Source organism: Strix uralensis, chromosome 20, assembly GCF_047716275.1.
Source record: "Strix uralensis isolate ZFMK-TIS-50842 chromosome 20, bStrUra1, whole genome shotgun sequence".
In the NCBI taxonomy this organism is placed as follows: Eukaryota; Metazoa; Chordata; class Aves; order Strigiformes; family Strigidae; genus Strix; species Strix uralensis.
In genome coordinates this window covers 6,801,264-6,818,731 of record NC_133991.1, presented here as the reverse complement: position 1 = coordinate 6,818,731, position 17,468 = coordinate 6,801,264, and the positions used below count along the sequence as shown (strand labels likewise).

The 17,468-nt window shown below is 41.6% G+C and overlaps 1 protein-coding gene across 4 annotated transcripts in view; it reads right to left on the bottom strand.

Annotated features, from left to right (window-relative positions):
- Positions 1–440: 440 nt before the first annotated feature.
- Positions 441–17,468, bottom strand: part of RFFL (ring finger and FYVE like domain containing E3 ubiquitin protein ligase) — a 30,558-nt gene continuing 13,530 nt past the window's right edge. For 3 of the 4 annotated variants that reach the window (XM_074890271.1, XM_074890272.1, XM_074890273.1), the window contains 6 exons: positions 10,955–11,145; positions 5,515–5,919; positions 3,520–3,603; positions 2,944–3,151; positions 1,646–1,669; positions 441–1,096 (listed from right to left, as the gene is read on the bottom strand). In XM_074890271.1, coding sequence (XP_074746372.1) covers positions 915–1,096; positions 1,646–1,669; positions 2,944–3,151; positions 3,520–3,603; positions 5,515–5,919; positions 10,955–11,145 — 1,094 coding nt within the window. In that variant the 3' untranslated portion in view covers positions 441–914. Of the gene's footprint in view, positions 1,097–1,645; positions 1,670–2,943; positions 3,152–3,519; positions 3,604–5,514; positions 5,920–10,954; positions 11,146–17,417; positions 17,440–17,468 lie in introns of those variants that run through there. The other variant, XM_074890274.1, reaches the window with a different exon arrangement.

Genomic DNA, 17,468 nt, shown 5'->3' with positions numbered 1-17,468 from the left:
GTACTTAAATATGATTGTGTAGTAATGGAATTCTTACTGTTTAGCTCTATGTTTTCCTCACTAAACCCTCTAAAAGACCAAGCCTTAGATTTCAGAGCTCCTTAGTCAAGTGAGGGCAGTTCAGTTTTAAAACCATTGCTGGCATATCCTGTAAGGAAGCCTGTAAAGTCAAAGGAATCAACAACAGTCAAACAAGGAATCTCCTTCTCACTGGCATGTAAACAGAAAACCACCACCACACAAAGTAAGGCTGTATGTTTCACAGTCTCACTCCCCTCATTTTTCAATAAGACAAAGTCCATCTTCAAATAAAATTATACATTTTTCCACAATTGCACTAGGCTAGAATTATGCTTATGTTGAATGTCGGAGGCTGGCTGCCTGTCCTGCAAGCATAAGAATTTAACATTAAATTTGAAAAAAAAAAACAAACTAGAAAATTAACAAGCACAGTAAAATTTTAATCTTTGAAAATAAACTTGTTGCTGGGTGTATAGCCTAAGCAGTAAAACAAGTGTCACTTTTTGAGACCCCAGTCCACTTATGCTTACTATTCAGGGAAAAATACGAAGCCTCTGAACCTGATGTTTGTGGTGGAAAGCCAAGCATCCCTCTGTCCCAACACCAGTGGATCAAGTCATTCTAGAACATAGGTTGTTAAAGATTGCTGTGTCTCCTGCTGGCAACAAGCTCCAAGGAGTCCAGGCACTGTGGTGTAAAGCACTAGAGGGGGAAGAGCACAGCCGGGCAGGGCTTCAGTAGGAGCGACTTTCCCCAGGCTTCATCCATCCCTCACTTCCAGCTTCCGATGGGGTCTCCACACTAATCTCTGACCTACCTATCTGTAGCGACTTTGACTGTTTCTCTAACAGCAGACGAGGCTTTAAGGCATCACCAGTCTTCCTTACGCACACTTAGGACTTAAAGACGTGGACAGCCCTGATCACGTACTGCCTGCATATAGGGCACTCGCTCATCCGCTTCCCACACTTGGTGCAAGTGACCATGTGGCCGCACTCGAGCAGGACACAGTCAATGGGTGCATCCATGCAGATTTTGCAGAGGTTGTCCTCTGTGCCAGGGAGCCCAGCACCACCTGAGTAAACGAGAGACCACGGGTTGAATGAGACAAGGGTACGGCGGTTTTGTGCAATCTGGGAGCTGGCTTTATCAAGGAGCTTCCCTAATGTACTTTTGCACACTGATGGTCTGAAAAAAAAAAAATTCCCCTTTCATATCCACCAACGTGGATATATCTGCTCCATCAACTGGAAACGAGCAGAAAGTTTCAGCTTTTATACAGTAAATTCTGTGTGATGAAAACAAACACCACAGATATCCTGGGCAATGAGGCAAATGAAGCAACATGGGTCTCTTTTCCCAAGTAACAGGTGATAGGATGGGAGGAAACAGCCTCCGGTTGCACCAGGGAGTTTGGATAGATTGGACACTAGGAAAAAATTCTTCACTGGAAGGGTTGTGAAGCTTTGGAAGAGGCTGCCCAGGGAAGTGGTGGAGTCACCACCCCTGGAGTGTAGGTGCACAGTTTAGTGGCCTTGGCAGTGTTGGGTTTATGGTTGGACTCTGATCTTGAGGGTCTTTTCCAACCTAAATAATTCTGTGATTTACCAGTAATGTTACTTACCACTTTGATCATCAGTGTCAGCAACTGCAACATAAGAAGAGAATGTTATTTGGTGAGAATAAAGAGAAGCTGGAGAAAAATTTACTCAAGCAGTATTATTAAGGAGGAGCTGAAAGCCCCGAAGGGAGATTACTAAACCAAAATTGTTTTTTGCTGATCCCTATGCAGAGGTTCAAGCTGAATCTCTGATCAGGACAGTTTGTTCAACTAGCAAGAAACTTTCTCTTTTACTGAGCTTACACAATACCTAGTTGCTTATCTTTGTGAAGCATTAAGTGATGTCTCAATTTTTAAGACAGCCTTGGAATTGATGCCATGTTTGGCTTCCTAGAACTACACTTTCAGTAGCCCCTTGAGCCAGCTTCTTTGGTGTCACACAATCACTGATATTGTTGGGCACAGCTGAGGCACACGCACAGGCTACACCGAGTACGAGAAAAGGATAAATTCTGTCAAAAGCACAAGATACAAATGAATTTAAAACCAAAGCTGTTGTCTTTTAAATCTTTTATCATTCATAGAGGACAAAGCTTAGAGAAATGTGTTTAAGAAAACAACACTCCTCTGGACAACATTGGGAAACAAACCTGTCTACGAAATCAAAGTGTTAAAATACATTTCACTTGTAAATAATTTATATGTCTTCTTTAACTAATCACTGAGAGTTGTGAACTGGCACCTGAAAGTCAGGCCAGATACATTCTCTGTGCACCTCTATCACACCACTATCCTTTATCAGCCAACTGTGCAGGCCCAGCAGGAGCAGACAGTGTACAGCTGAACGCTCTTGTGATCAAGAGGACAGAGGCAAACCCCAGAATACCACAACTGTTCAGTGGTGGGAGCCACTGTCACCAAGCACATGCCCACTCCAAACTGCCCAGATGCTTTTTGGTGGCATTTTCCCGCTTGCTCTGCCAGTTACCATAAGTCAAGAGGTAAGAGCTCACCCCAGCACTTACAGTCACCCGTCTACAGTCACACATCAGCTGTTCTGCGGGTGACGCAGTGCCCAGCGCCATCAGCCACAGCTATACAGAGTCCCAAGGTGAAGGGTACACGGTTCTCATTTGTTGCTACTGCAGGGAGGTCGCTCTCCAGAGCCACCATAACGCTCTCCTCTTAAACAAGTAAGTGCTGAACAGAGTTTAGCTACTTTCACTCTAACATGTGTAACACTCCCTCCTTTCTCCTCACTTGAACAAAACAGAAATGTAAGGTAAGTTCTATTTTCTTCTGCAACTGTCCATAAAAGGGAAAAACTTGGAACACAAGCACATGTTTGCTAAGTTTCCTACCTAGATGTTGAAGGTCTTTCTCTTTATAAAGACGAGTCACCCTTTCTAGCAGCTCCCACTTTTCACAGCAGCCTTTGTAGTTGACAAAGTTGCGAGCAAGAATTTCCTTCAGCTGTCGCACAGAGAGTGCATTGATGTCTCCAATGCTTGTTAGATCAGAAAGAGAAGCCTTCCTCCCCTGCACCAGGTTATCTTCTGAGTCAGTAGACTGAAAGGGAACAAAGACGGAATGATTCTTGTCCTCAACACAATTTAAACCAACTTTCAACACGTGCGCTAGCAGGAATTCATATTTGGATGTACATAATTGGTTACTCTGTGAATTCCTCCATCTATCAGAAACACAAAGTCCTAGGATGGAAATAAATAATTTCTATTATTATAGTGTCCAAGTGACACCAGTTCTTTCTATGTACGGAGGACAAGACGATGCCAAAGAAAGGGTTTGATTGGGTCTGCCGGGGGTCAGTCTGAATTACTGCTTAGCCACCCATCTCTGCAGTAATGATTCTGTGGTAGCAAATACAGCCTAGAAAACCTGGTATCCCTTGTCATCTAATGCCAGGACACACAAACCTGTGTCTCCTCCTCTGCTGGTGCTTCTGCTGCATTCTCAACTCCTGTCATACCGACTTGGCTCGGAGGCACATAACCATTTGCCTGCAAGAGGAAATAAAGCTTTCACCAACGGTGCATCTGTGCGTGTTCAAATGGGAAATAAGCTCAATAGTTCAGCGTAAAGCAAACCCTGCCCGCTGGAAGATGAACTGCAGCACAAGGCAAAAGCAAGGCACACTTGCAGAGGTGTTTTCTGTGCAGCACTTACAAAAACAAACTTTAACCAAGTGAAAGTTTTTGACACAAGTGCAGCATCTGACCCTTTAAAGCCCCACTTTACTTAAACCCTGATAGAGTATTTGCACAAGAAGATCCCACATGATGTTCCTGTGAGGCTGCATCAGGAGGAGACCAAATTTATACAGGTATATATATGCAATCCTTCACTGAAGTGTTGCAGTGTGACATGGTGGGGTATTGCAGCTCGGATGCACATCGGCTATCGGTGCAAGGCTCTGGATGACTGCTCTGTAACATAGCTCAAACTCCACAGGTCATCTTCAAATTAACCATTCAGAAACACCTCAGGTGGGTTCTGGACTGGACAAACAGGAGATACCAAGTGAAGGACCAGCAGCAACAAAGCTGGAGAATGAGAAGGGGCAGTTGCTTTGAGCACTTAATAAAATGAAAGGAACTGCAGCGTAATTCTAGCTGACTTGCCCTCAGCAGCTCTCATTCCCCTCTGTGTTTTCCCTCATGACAAAGGAGACTGTCATGTTACCATCCTACTTATCTAAGTGGTGCCTTGTTAATATTTACAAAGCAAAAGAGTAACAATAATGATGAAAGAGCATGAACTGTAGCAGGATGTCATGCAGGTAGAGACAAGAAGCTGAAATGTATCATGGGGCAGTAAGGGAAGACAATAGAGCTGAAATTGCTGGTAAAACCTGGAATGGCAATATCCAGAAAAAACAGAAAATGAAAAGGCCTTTTAATGATTTGGAAAAAGTGTCCTCCCAGAAAAACTCTTCTTTTATAGTAGCTATATCTGCTGAGGAAGCAGAAGGTACATACACTTTCACAGCTCTGTCCACAGGGAACTAAATACACCTATTAACTTCATAACAGGACTAGGAGCAGATGTCAAACATCGAGTAAACATCCCATACCAGATAGCAGAAAGACAAACAAAGCAAAGTCAATAAAAAATAATTAAGCTCAAAAGCCCCTGACAAGGTTCGTCAAAACTGCAGGTTCACCATAAACTGAAGGCTTAACAACAGACGCAGGTTTTGTCTTCTGTTGATCTGAGTGCAGACAGAAGACACCAAAAACCTCACCCATCTCACAGTCCTCTTTCTCATCACTTTCAGTTCCAAAATTGCTTTAACTGGTGCTTGCCGTCTTGCGCATGAATTAAGTAACAGGAATAACCATTTCATCTAACACCTACATACAATTGTCAGAAAGTTGTCAACATCAACACACAGGATAGATCTGTGCATCAACACAGGCATCAGTACCAGAGGAACCAGTCACAGGAGTATCTAGTGCCAATGGCAAGTGTGGACCAGAGCAAACACGTCTCCAAATAGTCATGCTGTTCTCAGAGTAAACGTTCAATATATTCCACACTGCCCACCAAATTAAATTCCACGAGTTTAGAAGGGAAATAGCACATCAGAGTTGGTGACAGCAAGTCACAGTTTTACACAGCAGGGCAATGTAAAATAACTCATCTTACTTTCCTAATTATTCTGTAGGAAAGTGTTATGGCCTCACTTCAAAATTAAAAACAAACCTGAGAAGAGCATGTGTAAAATGCAACTGAAGTATTCTGTCACGTGTTCTAAACAGAAGGCCTCTTTGCTTTTTAAGCAGGCATATTTAACGTAAAACATTTTTGGCACATCATCTACTTGGAAAACCTCATGCAACATTTTAGCAGTTAATCCAAAAATAGAGAGGAATGAGTTTGCAAAAGATGCTCCTGGCTAGAGACTGTACCTGTTGATGTTCCTGAGCTAGTGAACTTGAGATGGGATCTGCAGACACCGGAGACGCATCACGTGAGGTAGAAGATGCTATGCTGGTTGGTGGGAGAATCACAAAGTCTTGCTGTCCAGAGGCACTAGTATGAAATGGATTTGTTCTTATCTGATCTTCCTGGGTAATTACAGGCTGCTGGCCAAGAATCAGAAATACCAGGTCCTCCTTTTCACGACACAACTCTGTGGAAATCTCACGGAGTGCCAAATAGTCTCGCAGATCCTTCACCTTCATCTTTATCAACTCTTCCCGCTGAAAAGCTGTGGCTCGGAAACGCAGGCAGAGATGGCAGAGAAGAGGACCACCTTCAGGCTGGTTTGAGCAGGACGTACAAAAATTCTTCTTACAGTCCAAGCAGATGTGCTGGTAAAGAGAAGGGAACAGAATCAAACCGAGCCACCGTGACCTGTGACTGAGGCGCACAATGACCACGGGCAGCGCTCTCCTACCATCTGGAAGCCAAAATAGCCTCTGTTAAAGCATAATCAAAGCCTTCTAATTTATGACAAAGTGCCAAGTTTCTCTGTTCCAAGATGAGGAAAAGGATTGATCCCATGGGCAGATCACTAGATTCCTCACAGTTCTTAGAAAAGCACTATCTTCACTCCATTTACCCAGAATGAAATATTATATTCTTAGACAGTTCCTTCAAGTGACAGGAGTTTTCTGCCCCTTATTCCAGACCTGTTCATCCAGTTTAAACCACAGATGGAATCAGGAGATAGCTATGAGGCAGCAGATGTTCAAGTAAACTACAGCTAGTTGCACACTGCTTTATGAAACAATGAAATACTGCTCCGTGCATTAAGAAAGCTCTAACACTGGAGGGAACTACTTAAAAACATTTCTCTATTTTGTAGATTTAATACTTGCTATGAGTGACCTCCCACTCCCCCCTTTTTTTCCTCCAATTTGCTGCAATCACTAAATGAATCTTTATTTCACCATAAGAGGAAAAGGAAACAGAAAGTCTTAGAGTGTCTGACAGACATCAAAGAATTCAACATTTATTTATGCAACAGAAAAAGCCAGCTTATTTTGAAAATAATACGCACACTGTGTGCCAGTTAGGTGCTAGACCGAAAGTGCTGAAGTTTTGGAAATATTAGGCCCCAAATGTTTAAAAACTTTATAAATTAAATTCTGCTGTTTAATGTTTATATTTTATACTGTTCTGTTCTCGTCACTCAGGGCTTGATTTTCAGAAGTTCCAAACACTCACAGTCCACACTGACTTCTGCAGAAACTTGACTGTTTGACACTTTGGAAAGTCAAATTCTATATTTTCCAATAGGAATAGCAGCAGAACAGCCACGTTACATTTCTTTTAAAAGGTCCCAAGGGAAGAAAGAACTGGTTTCAGTGCTGGTCAAAAATGCTAATTTGCAGCCTCAGAGAAGACAAGCATCTTTATGAAATCCTGACATCCTGACCCTTCAGAGCTATGCAAGGAAAAATACACATGCAGAGCTGGAGAAGCAACAAACTCAGAGACAAAAAAAATTGTTTCATGAATTGCTTCTAGTGATTAAAGAACATTTTTAACTTCACAGTTCAAAGAAAGCGGATGTTTCTCATGTTTTAAAAGGTGTGAATACACTACTTGCTTACATAAGCTCCTTCTGATCCCCTTTACAGCCTGGCAGCCCCCTTGTCCCACACACTCCCTCACAATTATAACCGACAGACTTCTCATTTAGACCCTGTAATAGACTTAAAATGACAGTTAGTGGAAAGAATCCCAATTTCCTGCCTAAGCATTTTAAGTCATGAAAATTTCTACCACAGAGAGAATCTCTGGTCATGCAAACTTGAAACCTCATCTTAAAATTGCTCTTTGAGGACCTGCCAAGTAAAAGTGACTTTCATCAATCACAAAGCAAGACAGGAAGGGCAATTTCCACATACCATCCAGTTTTGAGAAGTTTTCCTTAACTTGGTCGTTATAAAAAACATTAGTTTTTTTGACCCTACAACTGAAGGAGCAATCCAGTTCCTCAGGAAATTTTCAAGGCAGATAGGAACTACTGGTTGTGCATGTGTCTAGAGCAGGGGAACAAACACTCCACAAAGGCAGAGTAATGGAAAACAACCCTGTTGACACTTTCCCTCTCTCAATCACCCATCGCTGACAGGGGAGCAATCACAAGAACTGAGGGGAAAAAAAAAAATCCAAAAAACAACCACCCCTGCTTTACTCTGGCAGGGAGAAGCCTCCCTTGTGCTCTGCAGACTGCCAAACCAGCTCCAAAAGCAACCACTGTACGGCCAAGGACCTTCCAGCCAGGAAACACCTCCTTGAGTACTTACATGTTCAGGTATCACGTAAGCGAGCACAGCACAAGGGCTGCATTATCCAACAGGTTTTTTGCAAGCAGTTAACAGTAATAACACAAGCCTGCCTTAATTATCAAATGATACATTTAAGAAGTGAAAGTAAAACCAGGCATGTCTCCAGCTTATCAGATCACCACTAGGACTCATCTTCAGAGAAAAAAAGATTCCCCAACCTGTATCTGAGCATCAAGTTTTTAACATGCACAGAAGCCGTTTGCCACATCTCAGTATTAGACAGCTTTTTTTGTTGAACTCTGAGTGAAAGGGCAACGATTGAAGACACTGGTCTCTCCAGAACAATTAGTTTCAAGTGTTGCTGTAAATAAAACCTGTTACTAAAAGGTCAGACCGCTTCTGAATGATGCTTGCTAACTGGCAGCACAATCACAGGATGGTCAAACAGAAGTGAAATACTTTAAATCAGAAGACTGTCCAGAATGGAAGCTGCTCCTGGTCGTTTGCTCTAACAGCTAGTCTCCCGGAGATACCAGGATGGGGCTTTGATACACTTGGCTCTTCTCTCTATGCAGGATAAAATGAAGAAATGCCAACATTCAAGCTTTCACTACGGCCACTGTTGTTCAGGGTTGTTTTTTTTCTTTTTAATCTTACACTCTATCTTGCCAGGAGCTTTTTCTGTAAGTATGCAAAGAAAGGCATCTTCCTGAAAATGTCAGCCAATTTAAGGCACTGAAATCAGAAAATGGGGGAGGAAGCAATAACAATCTGACATACCCACCAAGAATGCCCACCATATCCTTCTATCAGCAGAGAGGGAAATGAAGAATGCTTGTTTTAAATTTAAAAGAATGTGGAATCAGTTTGCTGCAGAAAACCAAGATCAAAAAGTCATCTAAGAGAAGGAAAATACAAAAAAACTTAGATTTTTTGGTACCATGATTAAACTTTATACCCTTTAAAGATGCTCCAATGGTTACTTAAAAGCACTTTATAAGTACATGCTCCATTTAAATGCCCCCTACCCCAATCCTTTCAGTGGCTGCCATGTTATATGAACATTAAAATACAATTATGATAAAAGATCAAGTACTTAAGACACCATCATTTTGCTTTGGGGTTGGTTGGTTGGTTGGTTTGTTGGGATTGGGTTTTTTTAAAGCAATCTAGATTATCCTTCTGGTCACCCACATGGAAGGAATTAATTTTTATCCATCGTATTTCAGTATAAACATTAACTGGACACTAGAGTTCAAAGGTACTGCCTCTCCTGGGAGAGAATGAAGAGTTTTCCGTGCTCTCATTGCAGGAAAGTGAGATTTCATATGCTTCTGGGTCCGTATCAACAGAGTTAAAGAATTAACATGGCTTACAAACATGTCTGTGTTTTATAAGTTACATATTCAGCTCTCTCCTGGAGACCAAGGCCTGACGGATGAGCTTTAGCAGCCCTTCCTACAGCTGTTTAAGCCTTGCCACCTGTAGCCATCGAGCTCAAGCCAGCCCCAGAGATTACTGCTTAGCAGCTGTGGCAGCAGAAAGTGGAAGGAAGGTTTAGGAGCCCCCTTTCTCAATACAGAATACAAGCCTCAAACTCATTTTCATGTCTGCACTGAATGGGAGGAGCCGAGACAAGCACACACTGTACTCTGCTGTCCCAGTTACACTGACCGCCAACTCCAGGAGAAAAACAGGGAAGTCTGCTGGAGAAACATCTTAAACTGCTTCAGCAGATCCTCTACGTTTTGCACACCAGAGCTTTACCCAGCCCAAAGCTGTCGGCATGTTTTCACGTATCTGGAGCAGTACTGATGACTGTTGTACAAGAGACTACCTTAAAGACAGCTTATAGTAGAACATACGTTTTAGAAGGTACCAGGACAAATGAGACCATGGTTCTAGCACTGCTACTCTACAATCCATACTTAACTGCATGAATTGTTTTCATTTCAAGAGCAGAATCCTCTCCATCCACTATTTGCTACTCTGCAGAAGGGTAAGCACTGGATTCAGAATAATTCCTTCCACAAGTGTTTGTGAAGATACATCACATTAATGAGGACAATGTTAATGACAACACTTTGTGGAGTCACATGCAGGGACTGCACCATTCCCACCTGACTCTGAATCTGCCTATTGTCAGAAAAAGTCCAAGCATACTTACGTACTCAAAATATGTTAACATACATCCCCAATCCCAAAATATATTACCAAAACTTAAATTTGTAGTGATTTCTGGAGCAATAACACTTCTCAGTGCAAAAATGCATAAACATCCCGGTTGTTCTGTGAGTAGAAAGCAACAGTGCTGCCAAGACTTACTATTTCTCAGATATGTGCCACATACATAAATAAAAAGGTGCAAGAAAGACTGATTTATTAATATCCCCAACTAATCTAAAACAGCTGTGGCCAAAATTCACTGTAATTTTTAAGTTCTCACATTATTAGGTTCAGTAACATGCTATATATAAGCCACTTCTTAAGCCACAGAGTTTGGACTCTGAACAACTTTCCTCACCAAAACACTTTTCAAGCAACATTATAGGAACCACCATGCTCAAATAATCTCCCAGACAGGGCTTGCTGTCTAATTAAAAAATCTCGTGGCAACAACTATTTTGGCATCTATATGCTCACAAATGAAGTTTACAAACAAGATAGAATGGATTTGGCTTTTTAGTTTGAGCAACAATAGTTTGGAAAAGAGATACGTAGATCTTCCTTACTGAAAGCACAGATTACTAAATTTCTTGTCACATTTTTTTTTAAATGGAATGTTTTTAAATAACTAATTAAAAAAACTCATGCTTAAGTTAATGCCCCTTTAAATGATTATAAGCACTTTGGCTTTCTTCTTTCAGTGCCTGGGAAAGCCAAGTCTACTGAAGGTTAACTACCACATTTCTAGTCATCTTTAGCTATGTCTCCTAATTGCAAAAGAATGACTACAGACTCAGAAGCAAAGGCAAGCTGTCGTTTCCCATATGGTATGTCCGCAAATCACAGGCCTCTCCTGTGCACCCGTTTCTCTTCAAATTGGCTCTTTGCAATGAAATGGAAGTCCGATGGCATACTGCCAGAGAAGATGTTTGCATCTCACCTTCCTAGAGGAGTTGTCGAAGTGCACCCCACACGCCTTGCAGCTCTGTTCAGAAGCAGTGGGAGACGGGTAGGAGCTGTACCCGGGGTTGGAATAGGCTTGGGCTCTGGCTCCCTGCTGTGGCTGTGGCTGCATCTCTTCAGGTGAGCCATCCAGACAAAACCAATTACAACAGCTTGCCCACATAGTAACTGAAAGTGGAAAAGATACACATTAGAAATGACATGGGAAACAATCTGGCAGCTAAAGTGAGAACAAAGCAGAAAATGCACGTTTAAATTTCCCACCATCCATTCATTTTTGACACTGTAAGTTTTCATCTTTCCTGTAACTTACAAGCACATACAAAAACCACACGTCCAGTCCAGCATGGTTACACGTTTGGTGAGAAAGGACAAATAAAGTTCAGGATAGTTATTACTGGAATTTCTTAGAGTTAAGATAAGATAAAATTTATGTTCCAGTTGGCTGTACAAGACTCTATGATCAAGTTTGCTGTAACAGGCTGTCTGTACTCCATGTAAGCCCTAATACACTGACTTTGGTTTTTGTGCATCGGGAAAAACAAACAGAAGCTCAAATTATGTCTCATACATTATTTAAATAAAATCAGCAGCAAGATCATAGATGGGTATTCTTCAATTTTATTCTAAATCTCTCTACAGATTTACAGCTACAAACCTAAAAAGATGAAAGACAAGGACAGTGGAGCCACTGATTTAACAGTTCTCGGCTGAATTTGTAGCATTACCAGGCTAAATCATCACAGAGCACGTAAAGGTCAGTAACATAAGAAAGATCAAGTACCAGCTCCTGGCAACTTACTCTGGAAAACAATTGCATCTGAGACACATAATCACTTGTTGGGGTGTTGTTTTGTTTTGGGTTTTTTTTTGCAGGTCAAATAATGAGAGAGGGAGATACACACACACACTCTTACCTAAAATCCTAACAGTCCAGTGCAAAATGCACAGTTTTGGAGTCTTCCAAGACCACCCATGCAGCAGTATTCCAGAAATAAACTGCTATAAACTTGCTTTTGGGAGTTTACAAAGAAATCTGAATTCATCGGGGCATTCAGTTTCTAGAGCATACACCATGTGTCATCACTTACTGGTAAACAGAATACAAATTGCCTCCTCTGCATTTCTGCATTCACACTGTAGTTCCCGGACTATGTTTCTTTTAGGTCTTAAAAATCCACTGATAGCATTCAGCAACGGCTACATTTTATAAACTTCTTGAAATAAAAACATCTCTCAGCTATACAGCCAACTCATTTCTTTCGTCACTGTAAAATTCCAGATTCCCAAGGGAAGGGAGCTGGTATGAGTCCTAAAGGTTATTTGGTATAATATACCAACATACTGTTCTATTGATTTTTTTTTTTTTTTTTTTTTTTTTTAAGGTGTGTTAAGTCTTTTGGGTTGCTGTACTTGAACTGGGAAGCTTTTGCCATTTGGTGCTGTTCCAACGTCTGTAGCTTTAGTGGCATCTCTAATCCTTTCAAAATCTAACTGAATTTGGCTCATCAAAGTTACTGCTGTCGCTGCAGTGGACATATGCCTTTCAAAATCCACAATGGTGAGCTTACCAAACCCTGCAGGCTCAGCAGATTTTAATGTTTAAGTGAAAATCTACAGATTCATGACATGATAAACAATTCTTAGTGTAACTGATGGGCACAATGCTGTAGTGTACATTGCACTTAGACTGGCAACTAGATCTTAATAAATACACGGAGAGATGTGTTCCATGAACAGAAATAACATATCATCCATTGTATTAGCTCTGCACTGCAATCAAAACACATACTTTAGATATCATACATAAAAGAAACAATTACTCTTCTTTCTGCACATTAATTTTCAAGCTGTTGGTCCCACTCAGAAGTTAACACATCCCTTCTATTGCAAAAATACTGAATTTCTATTTTAAACTATGCTGTTGGGAGGTTTAATTTGTTCCTAGGAATTGCAAATCTAAACAACACGAAAGCTGCACAGTCAAACAAGTATTCACAACCTCCACGGCAGCAGCAAACTGCATCCATAGTTAAGCTCCCTTCCTGTTTCAAGGACCCCTGCAAACTGGAGGCCACCCACGATAACAGAATACACAAATGCTACTGCCTGACCCAAAAACTTTGTTTTCCTAAAAAAAAAAAAAAGACAGCTCACTAATTCACTCTGGAACATTGCAACATGTCAAACATTGGGAAGAAAAACACAGGGGAGTGCACAAACCAGGATAAAATAAGACAGACCTCAGCATTCAGCTGGAGTAGTAGTTTTGTGCCATTGCCAGGAAATGAGAAGGTTGACAAAAGGCTCAGATGTTGTTTTAGAAGAACCTTAATCCCGCTCAACTACAAAAGCATGGAAGGGAAATGTCCATAAACAAACAACTAATAACCAGGACTGTCCTCTGATCTGCAACATTTTTGCAAAGATATCTCTTATCTTTAAGAGAAAGGAGCACATGGAAACCCGACAGCCATTTCTACAACACAGGCACACTACTTCGGCCCGCACCAGTGTATGTCAGGTTTTAATTGTTTAAGGACCTCTATGTACAGGTGTAAGTTTAAGTTAGGGCTTGTATACATGCAGCATCTACACTGACAAAGATGCTTCACTGAAAACTGCTCTGTGCTGGTGGCTGGCAGTCACACAGAAACGGACAGCTCTCACTTCATTGCCAGCATTTCAGGAGGCTGGTGGGTTCCTGCTGAGCACGTACTTTGCACTGTGAGCAGGCATCCCACGCTGCTTTTGTGCCACAGACAGCTCTTCCGCAAAGCGGGATTCTTCTCCAGGCACACCAAGAGACACTCGTCTCACAACACGGCGTACAGGTCAGGGACAGCACCCGGGCGATGCCCCAACCTGCTCCAGCTGTGGCTTAGTCTGCTCCAAGTGCAAGAAAAGGAGCTCATAAATGTTTCCACCTCTGCCCATACGCGGCCATCGTGCTCTGCATCTCAGTCAACATCACCCTGATGTTGACCATAATGGCTGAAAAGCAAGAATTACACTGTTGATACCTGGAACATGCAGGGGATGCTACACGGGAACTTAAAATATTGCCACCCGTTAGGCAAAGCTCTGCTAACTGTCACCTGTACTATCAAGCAGATACGACTGAGGCTTAAGATGTTAAAAAGTCTCTGTAGCTGCCTACAGATGCACTAAGACAACAACAAGAAACACAGGTAAGATTCAGCAGCTCTTTCAAGAGGGATTTTTCCTTTGTTCTGTACAGGATCACTTTTAGACCTGATGAAATAAGCACTGCCAGTGGGAGAGGAATGGCGTGGCAAGCAGAATTACACAGTGAATTTTCAGGATAGCAATTCCCTAGATACCTCTACAATGTTTATGACAGCCTAGTTATTTCCTTAATTATTTTGTTACCCATTCAGAGGTATGCACCATACAGAAATTGATAATTTCCATAAGCAATGTTTGGACAAATGGGTGGTTGTTACAGATGTGGCGGAGTTTGAACACCATAACTAGCAAGCCCTGTGTAAAGCCTGTCAATCCCTTGCAGATGAAGGGCTGTTCTGCAGGCAAGGAGCTCCACAATTACACTGAAGTGACAAATAAATGCCCAGCCAAAAAAATTTACCGGCAGAAAGAGCTACTTCTTTGTTGTGCTCCAGGGCTTGGTAAACACATCTTGGTAATTAGTCAGTAACCTGACTAATATTAACATGTTGGTTTGGAAAAGTTAAGGATGCCATAGATTTCAGTAGTTCTCAAGCAACTTATTGAATAAAAGATGCTGACTTACTGGCATGACTGTATGGCAGGCACTCAACAGATGACTTCTGGCAGCCAAAAAGTACCTGCCCTAAATCATAACTGCATGTTGTGCCTGGAGCATCTGCAGGAGCAAAGGGAGAAGGAGCTTCACCAAGGGTGGAGATGCAAGATCAAACAGTCTATCCTGGACCTGCAAACACATTCACCCACACGGCAATGATCATGCTGGGCTTGTTTTGGGGAAGGGGGATTGTTTTATCTTCTTTCTTGAGTCTCTTTAAGGAAAAGCCAGAAGAAATCCAATAAATATTGGATGAGGTAGGGAGTTGCTTGCCATGGTTTGTAGGCAAAGCAGTGCTGGCACTACATCATGCTCTGCTGGACTGCCTTTTTTTTTTTTTTCCCCAGTATGAAGCTGTGAATGCCATGACTCTCTTCACTGATTTTAAACAGAAGAGTGAAATTCATTTCACCACCTGTTCATTAACATGTTCTATACATCACCATGACTTTTGTATAAATTTGCAAGCATAATTTAATTCCGGAGGAACTACCAGTGATGTCGAAGTTTTCTTCCCATACACTGTTGAAGACAGTATTCATAATGCAAGCCTGGATTTTTATACTTTTCACCTTCATTAAAAATGAAGTGTTTGAACTCAGGTTCTCACTATATGTGTGATATTAATGTCATAACCTCGCTGGCTGGAGTATCAGAGACCGCAGTCTACATACAGGATTTATTACACATGCTTTGTGTATTTCTATCAAAGGGTAGGCTTTGGCTGTATAGGAAAACTGTGGTTTACATTTGAATATAAAATTTCCCTTTATTTTCCTAAGAGTGTAAACAATAAGGGACTAGAACCAGCGAAAGGAACATCTCTCAGAACCACTGAGCTTTTGGCTGTGTATAATAAAGCTCTCAATGACTGTGTCTGGCTTCTTCTCGTGACTGCTCAGGAATTTGGGGGCTGGAATGCAGTAGCACCAACGAGCCGCTTGAGTTAAGGGATCAAAAGGAACTGAGCTCCCACAGGCAGCTGATTTTGCTCCCACATGAGAAGAAGCCGCAACAAGTACTCCTCCTCCTCCTCAGAGGCCTTCAGCCACTGAACACAAGGGCTGATGACCCTCAAGGCTACTGCAAATGGAGGTGGGTGCCAAAAAGGGAGGGAGATGCAAGACAAATAGCAGCTTTGCTAGGGCATGCTTTCCTACAATAATGTTTGCTCATTAGTTCTATGAGCTGCCCTCACACCTCCTAAGTTAGAGGAAGACTCTGCTTAACACAATGAGCTTCTTTTCTGTTAGCTCCCTGAACCATCAAGCTCCTCTTTCCATCTCATTTATCGAGAGGCTCATTTATCCTCCTTGACTACCTCCTTACCACCTTCAGAACCTCCCCCTACAATCCTAAACTGTCTTCTGTTTCTCAGCAGTTCCCATGAGATTAATGCAGAGTGTCTCAGTCTCCTCACTCTTTGCTACACACCAGGGAACTGCCAAACTGCAGAATCCAGTAAGGTCTATGTGCTTCAAGTACAGGTGCTACACAACAATGCATATCCAACCCGTTACCCATTGTGTGGCCTCCACAACAGCAAAAACACATTCATTGGTAAAACAACTTTCAAGGCAACACACCAAGACTGGGATTAATGCTATTCACAAAACACAGTAGTTTCAAAACACAAAACACAATTCACGGCAGTTTCTGCCATTTCTAGTAGCTTGAAGATCACCAAAATCTATTCAGAAAGCCAGAACAGGGCAGTGTGGCTTTAAAATATGTCTTGCTAAAGTACATTTTAAATGATTATTTTTGCATTATTATTCCATGCTGTATCCCCTACAAAATTCATCAGATCCCACTTTCATGAATGCTGTTTTGCAATGATTTAAGTATTTAATGAGTTAACCACCTTGGTTCCTCATTAATAGCATTGTACAGTGGCTCATTGTTACAGTTTACTTTTTTTTTTTTAAGTAAACCTGCATTGATAAGAAATGCCTTGCTAAACTTAATTTCATTAATAACCTACCATTTCAAAACTGAATTCACAGCTTGCTTGGTCAAAAATAAGTATTTACGTGGTAACGGAGCTATCAAATAATCCGCTCAAGTGACATTTATGCACGAAGTATTATTTTTATCAGCCTGTGTCACTGGCACACAGACCTGAATTATGATAAATGGGAGCAACCATATGTTGGCACAGGTGGAAGAGTCAGCAAATTAGCCATTCGCAGGAGGCACAAGGGAAGGAGGCAGGTTGCCAGTCTGAGCAAGACATTTGCAGAGGTGGCATCTTAACCCATACAGAGCACGAGAAAATGAAGAGCAGGGACCAGCCCTGGCTATCTACTACAGAGCATGTAAATCTAATTTGTATACAGCAACTGGATTGAACACATAAGATTTTTTACCTAGGGATAGAAAAAAATGTGTTTATCATGTGTGCCCAAGGTGACAGCATGCACATCTTGAAAAAACAGGTAAATAAATACTAGTACAGTATCACAGCTAGAAACATAAGTGTTCAGGGGAAGACAGACTGAAATTTTGTTTTGGAGGGAGGAGACATTTTTCCGTTCTGTTCCTTCAAAATGTTTGGAGACTTTTTGCATCTCTAATCATCTAAGTATGTAATACCAATAATCCTTCCAAAGACAAATATCTGATTGCTCACCAGACTGATCAGCAATTTTGATGTCTGTCTAAAGTTTTTCAGGTGGGAAAG